Source organism: Hydra vulgaris, chromosome 15, assembly GCF_038396675.1.
Source record: "Hydra vulgaris chromosome 15, alternate assembly HydraT2T_AEP".
NCBI classification, from domain to species: Eukaryota; Metazoa; Cnidaria; class Hydrozoa; order Anthoathecata; family Hydridae; genus Hydra; species Hydra vulgaris.
Window position 1 is genome coordinate 54,737,501 of NC_088934.1, and position 15,504 is coordinate 54,753,004.

A 15,504-nucleotide genomic window follows, 5' to 3' on the forward strand; every position below is an offset into this window, starting at 1 on the left:
AGAGCAATTCTTTTGCTTTTTTGTGCCAAATATTTAAATATATATATGATTATTTTTCAGATATCTCTTTCTATTAACATATATTTTTTTACAAGCTTTCAAATATTCGAGTTATAAAATTGTCTGCTTCACTTTTTTTTTTGTGTGTTCTTAGTGTAAATTAGGTGCTTTTTGTAAAACAATTATTTTTTAAATATTTTAATAATCATCTATAATGAATAAGCATGCTTAGCTTATTAATTAGAAATTTTTTTTTATTTTTGCTGTCAAGTTTACCTAAAATTTTGAATTATCTATTAAATTGTGCTATAAAACCAAAAATCATTGTTCCTACCAAGTTTTGTATAGAAAAACAAATATCTATAATGTGTTACTTTGATGTTAGACAAGTAAGGCATTATTATTACACATTTATTTGTGTTATAGGATGAAAAACCAAGCAAGCCTATTGAAAAAATGTTTGAAGATTATACCTTAATTGATTGTCCTCAAGATTTAGATTATTTTACAACTGACATAAGCTCTCTAATATTTAATTCAACGAGTGACTCTTCTATTCCTAAAGGTAAGACCTAATTTTTAGGTATTCAGTTTTAGAATAAAATTCTGTTTCAAGTAAATCTGTTTATAGTTAGGTTTGTTTTTAGTTCCTAATAGTTTGGAATTATGTTCCTTTTAGTAAAGACACACAAGAAGCACACTGTTGTAATACTTTTGTTACAGTTTATTAAAAGCGATTGCATAGCCTAATGTACCAAAAAAGCCATACTTTACTTGTATGTATGTATCAACTATGCATATAGTGCTGTTACTTCTTTGTATATGTGTCAACTATAAATATAGTGCTTTTACTTGTATGTATATATGTCAACTATTGATATATATTGCAAGTAATAGGTATAGTTACATTTTATATATAGATTACAGTTATAAACTATTTGAACCACAACATTTAAGTTATACTTATTCAAATATAGTTCAATTTCTAATAAAATGTTCAACCTTGTCCATTTGAACTTAAAAAAAAGCACGGAAAACCTATCAAATTGAGAAAATTAACTTTACATTAGTTTTAAAGATCTAGGTACATTAGATTAAAGTTTATTCAATCTTTAAAAGATTATTAAAGTTAATAAAATTTAAATTTTTTATCAACTACAAAACAAAAATTGTTATGATTTTATTATAAGTTTGAATTAATGACTACTGCTTACATGGTAAATGACTACTGCTTACATGGTTTACATCTTTACAATGTTTGAAACTATCTTTTTTAGCTAAATAAAAACTTGTTCAAATAAATGCAATATTTTTTGTATATGCATTATTTATTGAGAGAATACATTTAAGTAAAGAACAAGTTTATTTAGGTTATTTATTTAGAGAATAAAATTATAAAGGAAATAAAAAAAAGTTGCTAATAATATGAACAGTATAAATAAAATAATAGGGTAAAAAGTAATAAACTAGATAAACTCTAGATAATTTTTTCTTTGTTTTATTGATTTTTAAAACTCATAAAATGTTTTAATTAACTAAAAGCCTTTAAAACAAACCTTGCAACTTTCCATATAAAATGAAATAAATTTTCAGCACGGCCCCCATATCCTGAAATAGGGCCATATGCTGATGCCTTTTGCAGGGCCCTACTCCCCTCCCCTGCCCTCCTTCACCTTAATGGTTGTGCATACAAAAAGAAAAATTTTCTCAGCCGATAAAAAAAAAGAGAAACCTATAAAAAACATATATAAGTTTGTTATTTAAAAAACTGCTTTAAATTTTAAAATCTAAATCATTTTTGTGTATTTAATTAGAGATCCTATTTTATTTATGGATTAAAACATTATTATTATTTATTATAACATCATTTAAAAAAATTTTAAAAGCAATAAAAATTTTTTAAAATAACCTTTTTTTATTGCTAATGGCAATCGAAATCAAGATTACTGACCAAATTATGTTTAACAGTTCAATAACCAAGTAAAAACTGCAATAAAAACCTGGAAAAAGGTTTACATAACAGCTCAAAAATTTTTAATTTTAAGAATAAATATGCATACATGTGTTTGTATTGTGAATAAATGTGCATGCATGTGTGTGTATTGATATATATATTAGGTGTGTATTGATTTATCTGCTGGGCCCCCTTTACCTTTGGGCCCTAGTGCTAGAGTACCAACTGCCCCTCCCCTTGTTGGGGCCATGATTTTCAGTAACCAATCATTGTTATTGTCATTGGTTTAAAGTAAACACGGTTATAGATAATAAACAAAATTATTAGATCAAATTAATAATTTAAAAAAATTCAAATGCTATTTTAAAAATGAACTAAAACAACTTTAAAACCTAAGGCTAAGTATAATTTTTGCATCTTAAATCAACGAAAGATATTTTTACTCTAAATGAAATAAATCGTTGATTTCAAAATAAGAGAATGCACATGATTTTAACATTTTTACAATATAATATTTACATTTTAGAAAGTAATTTATCAATTTAAATTATATGTGGGCAGTACCAAAATAGTCTATAATATTGTCTGCAGGGCTTGTGATTAAGCGAGCGCGATCGCGCTCCGCTCGTAAAACGCGCCCGTAAACGGTATTTTCAAACTTTCTAGGCGCGATAAACAACGCTCGTTCAGCTTATAACGAGCGTATAAAATAACGCTCGTCCAATAGGGATTATTTTTTTATTTTCATAAAATATTTAAAAAAGATTTTTTATTAAAGATATTCTATTATCATGGCACTAATACAAAATATAAAAAGCACTACGTCGTTCTCTTTAGCATTAACATAATGAATGAGCAGTTTGAAGTCGTTAATAGTCACTAATTTCAATTATGGAATGTGCACGTGGAAACACAATGTAAATACAAAAATGCGCAAATAAAATAAGAATAGAAAATTAGAAAACCACTATAAGAAAATTGAAACTGCAGAGTATTTTTAATCTTGTGAAAATATCAAGTAAGATTTATTTGATTTATTGTTTGTAATATTCCAAACATCGTTTATAATCAAAATAAATATTAATAATACAGTAATTTTTAAAATTAGTTTTTGTTTATAGTATAGGTTTTTTTATTAACTATTATTTATTTTAACTCAAATTTAAAACGATTCCGTTGTTTAGAATGTTCGCAATCGCATTCGAAAAGGAAACAAAGTAATGACGTCAACATTTATTAAATGGAAAGTTATTATTCTAATTTATTATTATTTCAAATTATTCTTGTGTTATTTTTTAAGATAAAAAAAAACGTAATTTAAAAAAGAAATTTTAGAAAAAAATTAAATAATTAATTTGAATAAAAAATATCAAGAAATATAAAAACCATTAACCGTTAATTAAGTTTACAGCGTAACATTTTAAAATACATATATCAAAACAACGAATAAAAACTATAACTAATAAGTCACTAAATTATACTTTAATACAAAATCAATAAGAAGTTGCGTTTTTGTTTGATATTATTTTTTTATAACACAAATAGTTAAAAATAAAATCGCGATCTGACAATATACAAGAAGTTTGGAAGTATAAAAATCTACTTCGTTGAAGTAGATTCATGAGTGTGATACTAATTCAAACATTTTTTGACGAAAGAATTATGTAACAAATAAAAAAAGATAAAAAAATAAAAAGCTTTTTATGAGCATCGCCTTCAGCAATTTTCATGATCGCGCTCGCCGACGTTATTTCGAGCGCACATAATCACGCTCGATGAAAACGTATTCTAATTTTACGAGCGCGATTTAACACGCTTGACGATTTTCTTCATCACAAGCCCTGGTCTGTAGTAGCCCCTGCCCATTTAAGCAAATCTATGAGATGCACTCTCATTCTAAATTCCAAATAATACTACTTAACATAATTTATATTTTATATATAATTTAAAAATATATATTTAATTTAAACTAATATGTTACTTTTTAATGTAATTATTGTTTTGTAAAATTGTAAAGAAAATAATATTTATATAATTGTCATTTTATAGAGCTTTTTATAAGCATATTATATTAATTAATTAATTAATAAGGCACAATAATATATAGTTTTCATGACAATATATGGTTTTCATGAGAGGTCAATAATAAAAAATAATCCAAAAAGACATAAAGAATAGGACTCAGTGAGGGGGTTGCCATTTTTCAATATAGGAATGTTGACAATGTTCTGATAGTTGTTTGCAGTTAGTAACTAAGTTTTGTTGGATTTCAACTTCGCTAGCCACTCCAAGCCCCTATCTGTTACATAAGTGAAATCAGATTGGCTTATGTTTTTTCTTCAATGCACTCCAAAAGAATCAACAAGGATACCATCCATGGGCAACATAACACTGTTAACTACTCTGATATTTTTCAATCATTGATGGAATCAGCCTCTCTGTAGGCTACTACAGAGTTCGGCAAACCTTTCTCTTAGTCAGCTTCAGGACTGCTAATTAAAAATTAAAATATCAAAACACTACAAATATTACTTCACATATAAGGTATAACTTGAATGTATCTAATTATATACTCATTTAAAAAATGAGTTGCTTCCTTGACTACAGAGGACATAGGTAAGGAGGTGAGGACACAGGTAAGGGTGTGAATTTATAATGTTAACAAAAAATCATTACACCTACAATAATAAAAATTTGGAATAATAATTTCTTTTTAAATAAACCCAAAACAACCCCATTGTAATGTAACCCATGGCTGTAATATGTCTTATAAATATAATAGTTTATAGGTGTAATAAGAAGGTGAATTTATAAAGTTAAAAAAAAATCATTACAATACAATAATAAAAATTTGGAATTTTTTTTGTTTTTAAAAAACCCTTAAAAAAACCCCTAAAAAAACAAAAAACCCCTAAAAAACCCCTAAAAAAACAAAAAAACCTATTCAGGTTGTTTTAAACCCTGATATATATACACACAAATACAGTGCTCTCGAAGTGGGAAAAAACAAGGAAGTGGGATGTGGGGGGTGCACATTTTTATAACTTTAAATTCAAGTTTTTCTGTTGCAAGCTGTGTTCACGATTAATATTTACCAGAATTAATTCTCATTGATTGAAATACATGGTATTTAAGGTAATTAAGCGATGTGCCTTGGATAAAGAAGTTTGTCTATCTTATAACTTTTTAGAAAGATGTTCAGGTTCTATAAAATCATCTAGCATTGATCCCATGTTTAGTACAAAATTGATGTCACACATAATTTTTTTAAGACCCGCGTAATGGGTTCTATCTTCTTCTTTACATTTTAGAAGAATGAAGATTCATTAAAACGTTAATACAATGCTGCATAATTATTCCAAACAGCCATAACAGATCATGCTCTAGGTGACACCCACCTGGTACCTAGAATTTGTCCAATGGAATTTAATTATACACTTACAAAGCCATTGCAACAATTTCCAGTTCCTTTTAGTTTTTTGGAGATGCACTGCAAGCAGAATAAAACTTATCAAAAAACTTTCTCTTGTGATAAATTGGCAAAATATTTTGCACAACATCATTTACTGCTAACTCTAGACAATGCTATAAAATTAAATAGAGAAACTGATTCAAAATTAAACGAGCCACACCTGCCTTTTTGCCAAGCATATTAGAAGCACCATCACAATGAAGAGTGACCCAATTACATAATAAAAATCATTGTCGAAACCTAGACAATGTGAAGCACTTATTAAAGAGTTTGCTATAGAAGAGATTTCTGTGTTTAATAATTCAATAAGGTCAAAAAATATTCTGTTAACGATATTTATTTCTGGAATGTTTACTCAATTTTAAATTTATCTTACATATATCCGATTTTACTATTGTTATGTAACATATAGTTTATAAGCTTTGTATGCATTTCATTAGAAATATTATGGAAAATATCAGCACATGCATGATCCGATTGTAATATATGACTCATAATAATTTTTTACCTGCAAGATACCAGTTTTTTCAAATCAGAAATTAGATAATTTGTTTTTGCATTGTGATACACAGTGCCAGTTACGCAATAGTTTCATGCTGTTTGATCTGCATTTTCAACCAACACATCTCAATAGCTTAATTTTTGGATAACGATTAATAGGCGACTTAAAGATTGCAAATTGTATGAATCAGGAAAACAAGAAGAAGAGAGCGAATTCCAAAGAACTGATATTTGAGAAAAAAAAACTAGATGAATAAAATTTTTTAGAGCACTTAGAAATAGTCACAGTAAAAGGATGAGACTTAATTAAATGGCAAGAAACATGAGAATGAATTTTAGCAGATGGCGAATTTAAGAGACGATAGCTCTTTAAAGCAGCATCTGTTATAGTATTTGTAAAAAAAATGCAAGAGAACCAATATTATAGCGATGTGACAATGGTTGGAGGTTGGCTGCAAGAGCAGGTCCAACTATGTTTACAATGCGTTTTTACTCCTTGTCTAAAAAAGGAAAGACACCATTTGAAGATCATCTCCAGATTAGGCAACAGTATTCCATACAAAAATAGGTTTGAGATTTATTGCGATAAAGAATAGAATCCGGAGTAAGAAAGTGGCGAGTATGATAAAGAGATGCATTCTTAGCAGATGCTAATTTTGCAATGGATTTGATGTATGGTTTCCAAGAAATATCTGAAGTAAGAATTAATCCTAGAAGAAAAAGGGGAAATGACTCATTGAGTACATTGCCATTCAAAAATTTTAAAAGATCTAGATTTTTGCTATAAGGAATAGCAGAAAAAATATTAAGTTTTATCTGAGTTAAAGTAGGGAGATCATTAATGTAATTTAAGAAGGGCTAAGGATAAAACCTTAAGTTGTCCCTAAAATTACAGGAAATAAAGAAGAGTGCTGTCCATCAAGAACAACTTTAATACTACGATTGGTAAGGAACGATTCTATAATCTTAAAAATTTCACCTAAAACACCGCAAGGTAACATTTTTTAAGATTATTATATAGGATATTGACTTTTTGGTATCTCTAGTTTCCTGTATAAAAAACAGCTGCACTTTGGTTTGAAGGTAACTGAAAAGTCATTGGCTTTATTTATTTTTTAAAAAAGGTCACCCTTCCATGACTCTTGATAAAATTGTTCCCATATATCAGTGAATTTATTTTTTTTTAAAAGTATATCATCTTGGGTCTCAAAAGAACCAGAATTTTATAGTGATTTCAAAGTTCATAATCTTTTTTACTGAAACTTTTTTGGAAAAAAATATTGTAAACATAATGTCATAAGAAACGACCTTTTTAATTTTTAGTTTTTTAGAATGATTGGGAAAGTTTGCAATACTGATCCTTCAACATGGCTCATCACACTAAGTTGTAATGATTTGAATTGGTTGGATATTTGATCCTTTGTCAAAACTAATAATTGCTGGATCTATATTTGGTCTGATGGGAGACCAAATATAGATCCAGCAAGTATTATTATTGACAAAGCTTAACGTTTAGTTAAAATTTATCCTGTAATCATAAGTCGCCAATTTATGAGAAAAGTAAATGCTTTTGAAGCATTTATTAAGACAAACAAAGTAATTTTGGGTGGCAATGTAAGCGATTTTTGGTGGATAATCGAAATTCAAAATTGAGGCAGTCCACATCTCTATATGCTAGATTAAAAATGCACATTGAATTGAAAATAGAATTTTTCAGACATTTCAGAAATTATAATTGTTTCAAATAAGAATAAATTGCTTAAGTTTTATATACAAAAAAACAACAATTTTAACTAAAAATTGAAAAGGTTGTTTTTTTTGACATTTTGTTTTCAATATTTTTTTAAAAACAAGTTTCAGTAGAAAAGATGATGATTTTTAAAATCGCCATAAAATTCTGGTTTTTTAGAGACCCAGGTTAATATACTTTTGAAGTAGCCTTAGCCTTTCCATCTATGTCTAGTATATCTTGATATATATCAGCCTCTCTGAAAGCTACCACAGAGTTTAGGAAACCTGGCTACCTGTCGGCCTCAGAACCATAAAAATGAGTTTTAGAACTGTACCCTTATAAGGAAATAATAGAATGAGTTGCCTATTCATAGAAACAGATACACAAGCAAAACCCATGCAATAAGTCAAGTTTGCAAACAATTTTGTAATGTCAAGTTTGTAAACAATTTTTAATGTTAAGTTTGTAATCATTTGTAAACAAAAAATAATTTCAAATCTACAGGAAGGTGGTCTTTTGATAAAAGAAAGTTAGACACTTATAGCGAAGTAAAAAACAATATGGTAACCGACTTACAATGTCTCTTAATAATTAAGTGTAATCTTCACTTTGTTAGCTCAGATATTTTACCAATAAAAGGGATTTTAAAATAGCAAGAGTTTGTTAGGTCTTCAGATGGTAATGGAACATCATAATTACTTTTATTTAAGTGAGGATTGTGGATTTTTTTCTTTTATCCAAGATGGGTACATTTTACGTTTGAGAATTTTAAAAAGATTGTTAATATCATAATGAATACCAAGGACAGTTTTATTAATTTTGAAAGTTCTCTCAATTTAACATTTTTTAAGATTTTTTATATGAAAATGAAATTAAAATGTTAAAAATATATATATATATTTTTTTTATATGAAAATGAAATTAAAATGTTAAAAATATATATATATATATATATATATATATATATATATATATATATATATATATATATATATATATATATATATATATATATAATATATATATATATATATATATATATATATATATATATATATATATATATATATATAATATATATATATATATATATTATTGGTTTTTAAAAAACTGTATTAATAATGTCAAGAAAGTTTTTTAATTAATAGTTTTTTTGTTTTTTTAGAAAACATTTTTTTTTTAACATGCGAAGAGTGTTGCTACATTGACTTACTTATAGCCTGCTGCTACAAGGCAGTATTGCTGCATTACCTATCTTTAAGCCTGATTCGCAACGGAGTGCTGTTGCATCCATTATATTATAGCCTGACTCGCAACAGAGTGCTGCTACATCAACTGAGGGTTTGGTTAGGGCAGGCAGTCTATCATTTAACAAAAAAAAAAGTTATTCAAGTTTATAAACTTTTTCTGGTATGGTTTATTAGTGCTCTCTTTAAAACTACAGTTTATGGAAGAAACTTTTTGGCTACCATGTAAAACTATATATATATATATATATATATATATATATATATATATATATATATATATATATATATATATATATATATATATATATATATATATATATATATATATATATATATATATATATATATATGTATATATTTACCATGCAAAACTATATATATATATATATATATATATATATATATATATATATATATATATATATATATATATATATGTATATATATATATATGTATGTATATATATATATATATATATATATATATATATATGTATATATATATATATATATATATATATGTATATATATATATATGTATGTATATATATATATATATATATATATATATATGTATATATATATATATATATATATATATATATATATATATATATATATATATATATATATATATATATATATATATATATATATATATATGTGTGTGTGTGTGTATATATAAATTGGGTTGGGGAATATATTTGTAGCGTTTTTATATTTTATTTTATTTTACAACGATTTGTTTCTGTTTGACAAAGTGTAAATATTCATTCGATAAAGCTCTTTCTGCTCTACAAAACTGTCCTAATCGTCTTTTGGAATAATTTAATTTTTTGTTACTTTTAAGGCTTAAAAATGGAATATCCAGGAGGTAAAAAACAACATTTTCGACACCTACTTTTCTTCGCTTTTCATCGAGGCCAAAAGGCTGCTGAAGCAACCCTGGACATTTGCAACGTATACGGAGACGGTGTCATAGGTGAGTCCACTGCACGAAAATGGTTTGCAAAGTTTAAAAATGGCGATTATGACATCGACGACACACCTCGCAGCGGGAGACCTTCTGACTTCGACGAAGAGCGTCTCAAAGCACTTTTAAAGGAGGACGGTCACCAAACAAGTCGTAAATTGGCCGAAAAAATGAATTAAGATCATAAAACGATTCTCAACCATCTTTATTCAATGGGATTTGCTGAAAAATTGGAAGCCTGTGTACCTCACGAGTTGAGCGAAGCAAACAAAGAAAATCGCCTATAATTTGCTTCTCAACATCTCGCCCGCCATCGAACAACACATGGTCATAAACAGCGCTTTTTGTATTGAATCGTCATGGGTGGCACCAGGATACGCCAAAGCCCAGAGTCAAGCGTGACCTTCATCCAAAGAAGATCATGATATGTGTTTGGTGGGACTGGGAGGGCATGGTGCACTGGGAAATGCTCGATAGGAATGTCACGATCACCAAAAAGCTCTACATAGCTCAGCTATGTCGCGTAAATGAAGCTATTCAACTGAAAAGACCTCATCGTCAAGGCCAAACCATACTCCTTCACGACAACGCCAGACCCCATGTTGCACAAGTCATCAAAGCCACACTCCAAGAGCTCAAATGGGAGGTCCTTCAGCATCCGCCGTATTCTCCAGATCTTGCACCCACAGATTACCATCTTTTCCGATCTCTGTCGAACCTTATGAGGGGCGTTACCTTCGATAATGAAGAGGACCTTAAAAACTGGGTCAATAACTTCTTTGATACTAGACTGGGCGATTTTTGGTGGAAAGGCATTGACAAATTGGTCGAGAGGTGGGAGGAGGTCGTAAACAGCGATGGCGAATACATAATCGATTAATTTATTATTATAAGTAAAGATTTCCCTTAAATAAAAGTCTTTGATAAAAATGCTACAAATATATTCCCCAACCCAATATATATATATGTGTATATATATATATTATATATATATATATATATATATATATATATATATATATATATATATATATATATATATATATATATAAATCGTGCTTGTGTGAAGAACTTGGGAGGGTGAATTATAAGTTGGCTTTAAAGAAAATAATTTTAGTAAAATTTTTTTTGCTTAATTCAAAATATGTTCAAACAGTAAAGTTTGCATATTGTTAAATAAAGAAGTTATATTCATAATAAAGTCATGTCATGCATAATTTATGCCTGATATACTTTAATTTCAATTTATGCTGTATAAGTTCAAATTAAACATGATATATTTCTTCTATTTGAAAGCTAAATTCAGCATATTTAATATTTTAAATTCCAGTTGAGCTTTATCATATTATCCTCTTAATCACACCCTGGTTAAGTCAAACCATTCGCCAACTTGTACAGTTTTTTAGGCTTCATTTGACAAAAAACTTTGCTTTTTACTTTGAATTGCATTAAACTAGAACTTTTACTTTGAATTGCATTAAAGTCCAAGTAATAAAATACCAAAATTTGCAACACTTCAATGAAAATTCCAAACTTAAATGTTAAAAAGTTAAATACCTAGCGTAATATTCACAATATCTTAAATAAATATTTAGCATAAAATATCAAATTAAAACTTTACTTATAACTTTAATTTTGTACAGGTTCAATCACATTCTGTTAATTACTATTATATTTTAAATTTAAAACTTTGAAATATCAAGTATAAGTTAATAAACTAAATATTTTCAGATATATTGGAATTGGTTTATATTAAAATATTATATTATATAAGTTCATTAAAAAAAGATAAAGCTAAACAAAACTAAAAGTTAAAAAACAAGAAAAAATATTACAATTACAAATATGTTTATTATGAAACTTTTGGAAGCAACAAAAGAATAATTGTACGCCACTATTTTCATGAACGCATTTCTCAAAATACACGTCAGTATATAAGTTATTTATTTATTATATTTGAGTAATTATATATATACTTACACTAATATATACTATATAGTATAAGTCTATTATATATTTATTAAGTATATAATCAAGTATATAAAAAATTATTCACTTGATAATGATTAAATTGTGCCTTTAGTTTAAATCAGAATGCAGTTTTCTGTTTTGCACAAACAATGAATGGAAAGTTATGAAGTCATTACAGCTAACAGATAGAATGGAATGTTTACTATTTTCAAAATTTGAATTAAAAAATTAAAACTTAAATGAATTTTCAGGCTTGGCCGGGAAGCGGGAGTGATCCTTCTTGAATACTGACCACGGAAATAATATTTAGAACAAATATTATCGAAACATCGCTCTTTTATAGTTTTTTTATAAAACTAGGCAACATTTTTTATATGAAGTGCTTAATAAGGAAACAAATGTTCTTTTATTTATCAAAGACTTGTGTCTTGTTTCCAGTGCTGGATTAAGGAGTGTTGGGGTAAGAGAGGACTATAGCCCCTGGCCCCGCAATGTTAGAGGCCCCGAAATAGTCAAGAAGACCTTTTTTTTTTCAAAGTCATTTTTACCGTGTGGCACATAAAAAAAGGCCTCCAAAATAAAAATAGCCCTGAAAAGTCCAACAAGATTTTAATAAAGCTAAAGCTAGTTTCAGTTTTATTTATTTTATAAATGAAAAACTCTTTTATGCTTTGCGTAGTTTGAAAAGTATATTTGCATATAGCATATATATATTTTTAAACATCTTTGCTTCCAACAAGGCTGCAAGCAGCCACTAATTAAAGTTGGAAGTTACTGAAAGAGAAAAGATAAAGATTATAGAGCAAGATAACGATTGACGGACGACTTAAAGGATTGCAAATTATATGAATCAGGAAAGCAAGATGAAGGAAGGGAATTCCAAAGAGCTGATGTTCGAGGAAAAAAATTAGACGAATAAGCGTTTTTGGAGCACTTAGGAACAGTCACAGAAAAAGGATGACCCTTAATTAAATGACGAGTAACACGAGAATGAATTTTAGTAGATGGCACAAGAGACGCTAGCTCTTTAGAGCAGTGCACATTATAGTATTTGTAGAAAAGAGAAAGAGAAGCAACATTACGACAATGTGATAGTGGTTGGAGGTTGGCTGCAAGAGCAGGTCCAACTATGTTTACAATGCGTTTTTGCACCTTGTCTAAAAGGGAAAGGGCATTATTAGAAGATCTGCCCCAGATATAGCAACAGTATTCCATACAAGGCCGGATTTGAGATTTATAGAGATAGAGAATAGAATCCTAAGTAAGAAAGTAACAAGCTCAATAAAGATTTCTCGAAAAATTTGCATATAGCATATATATTTGTATTTAGCATATTTGAAACAACTCTTCTTAGTAAGATTAATCATTCTTAGAAATATTGAATCATTGAGTTACTGTAGAAATTAACTAGATAGAAATCAACTAAAAAGGTTAAATACTTTATGAAGATGAAGTGGAACTGGTTCACAATATTGCTGACGATGTTTAGTGAGTGGACATTTTAATTTTAATTCGTATTTAAAACAGAAAAAAGTAACTTTAAGTATAATGACTTTGTAAGAATGGTAACTGTAGCAAAAATAATTAGAGTTAGTAAACCAATATCTAAGAACTTAAAAACTTTTCTTTCTTGGGGGAAAGAATCAGTTATCAAGTACTTGGAAGAAAATGAATTAATTATGTTTGTGTTTTGAAACAATATTGTCTAATGTTGGATATAGCTCCTTAACTTGTAGTTTTGTTGAGCTCTCTCCTTATGGGATGCGTCATTGCTGTTTGCCCACTACTCTGTAGTTTGTGCACAACAAAATAACACCCTATAAATAAAATTTCTGACAAATTTTAATTGCATTTATTATGTAATTTATTTCATGCACGCAAAAAACCTTTATACTTATTTGAAAGAGGATTTTATAATCTATTTAATTTGAATTTAAATTAAAAATATTATTTAAATATTGAAAATAAAAAGGTCAAAGTAAAGGACCTCAATTGAATTGGAGAATGGATCTCTAAAAAGAAGAATCTTAGAGGACGAAACAATATATATATATATATATATATATATATATATATATATATATATATATATATATATATATATATATATATATATATATATATATATATATATATACACTCTTAGTTAGCGCTTACGGGGACATGTTTTTTTTGTTCCCATTTTGTTTGTTTTTTTACTTTTTTCTATATTTTTATCATAAATATGTTTTTTATATTTATTTTTATTATTTTTATTTATCTTTTATATATTATATAAAAGTAAGAATATAAAATCTATAATTTATAATAAACTTTCAAAATTTTGACAATTAAAAAAATATATATTTAAAGCATTTATTTTTGTACACAAGTAATAAAAGTTTAAAAGATTTATGGCTTTGCAGATGTGGCTCCGAGAATGAGCCACAAAATAATTTTCGTTTAATAATATATTCTTAAAACAACTTATGCTAGAAATCTCAAAACTTAACAAATGTCGAATTATACAATTTTTTAAAAATTTCAACAGAATACACTAGAACTTTATTTTACTTAGTCTGTGTATTTTTAAAACCAATAGAATTAGTTTGTTCATAGATTTGGCGGGTTTTTAGAGTTCGTTTGATAGTCTTTTTATTCTATCACACCAAGATGTTTTTGAGTACATTCAATTTTATATTTGTTTCCATGTATGTCCGTAAAACAAAAATTTTTTGTTTTACGGAGGACTTGCATAAACTTAAATGTTCTCAAAACGGCTAAAAAATCTGACCAGTTTTTCACAACTAAAAATTATTTCCGTGGTCAGTATTCGAGAGCGATCGCTCATGCTTCTCGACCAAGCCTGAATTTTGAAAAAGCAAAAGTTATATTATATTTAATATTATATAAAATATTATATTTTTTGTTACGGCTGTCACTACAAAAAAATGTGAAGTGGTTAAAAGTAAACATGACTGTCACGCATAAGGTGATTGGTAGTTGTTAGCATAAAATAATAATAAGGTGATTGGTTGTTGTTAGCATAAAATAATAATAAGGTGATTGGTTGTTGTTAGCATAAAATAATAATGTGATTGGTCAGCATAAAATAATAATAAGGTGATTGGTTAGGCAACTCAGCGTTTTTATTGTTTTTTATTGTTATTCGAATTTCTAATTATTACAATGTTTCAGGCAGGTTTGAGTATTTTCAAGGGATATGTAGAGTCAATTTTTGAAAGAAGTTTAAAACTTTATTGCTGTAACTTTTGACTGCTAAATTATATGATAGTATTTCACATTTCTGGAAAGTTTTAAGTCATTACCATTTTTGGTTCTTTTTTAATAGCTTAAAGAATGTCAGATATTACGACTGTCACTCTTGCAAAATTGCCCAATTCCTAGATTTTTATAGATATATACGTGTCACATTCAACCTACCAAAACCTGCACCTATTTCCTTGATCTACAAAATAAAACATATACTGAGGCCTAAATTGTTTTCAATCGATTATCGTCCTTTTGATTTTTGACTGGTTTATGACATTTTTATATTTGACAGATTTTTTTCTCCGCTGGTTATAGAGAGTTTCATTCTTAATTGATTTTAATTTTCAACCGATTATAGGCAATATTTATTTCTACTTACTAGTCTGTATTTTTTTAAAT

The 15,504-nt window shown here is 27.4% G+C and overlaps 1 protein-coding gene across 3 annotated transcripts in view; it reads left to right on the plus strand.

The window, feature by feature from the left end:
- The window catches only part of LOC105848468 (ubiquitin carboxyl-terminal hydrolase CYLD), a 134,832-nt gene that overhangs the window by 29,038 nt on the left and 90,290 nt on the right, over positions 1 to 15,504 (plus strand). For all 3 annotated transcript variants that reach the window (XM_065820032.1, XM_065820030.1, XM_065820031.1), the window contains one exon: positions 427 to 565. In XM_065820032.1, the coding sequence (XP_065676104.1) occupies positions 427 to 565 (139 nt within the window). The remainder of the gene's footprint in view (positions 1 to 426; positions 566 to 15,504) is intronic.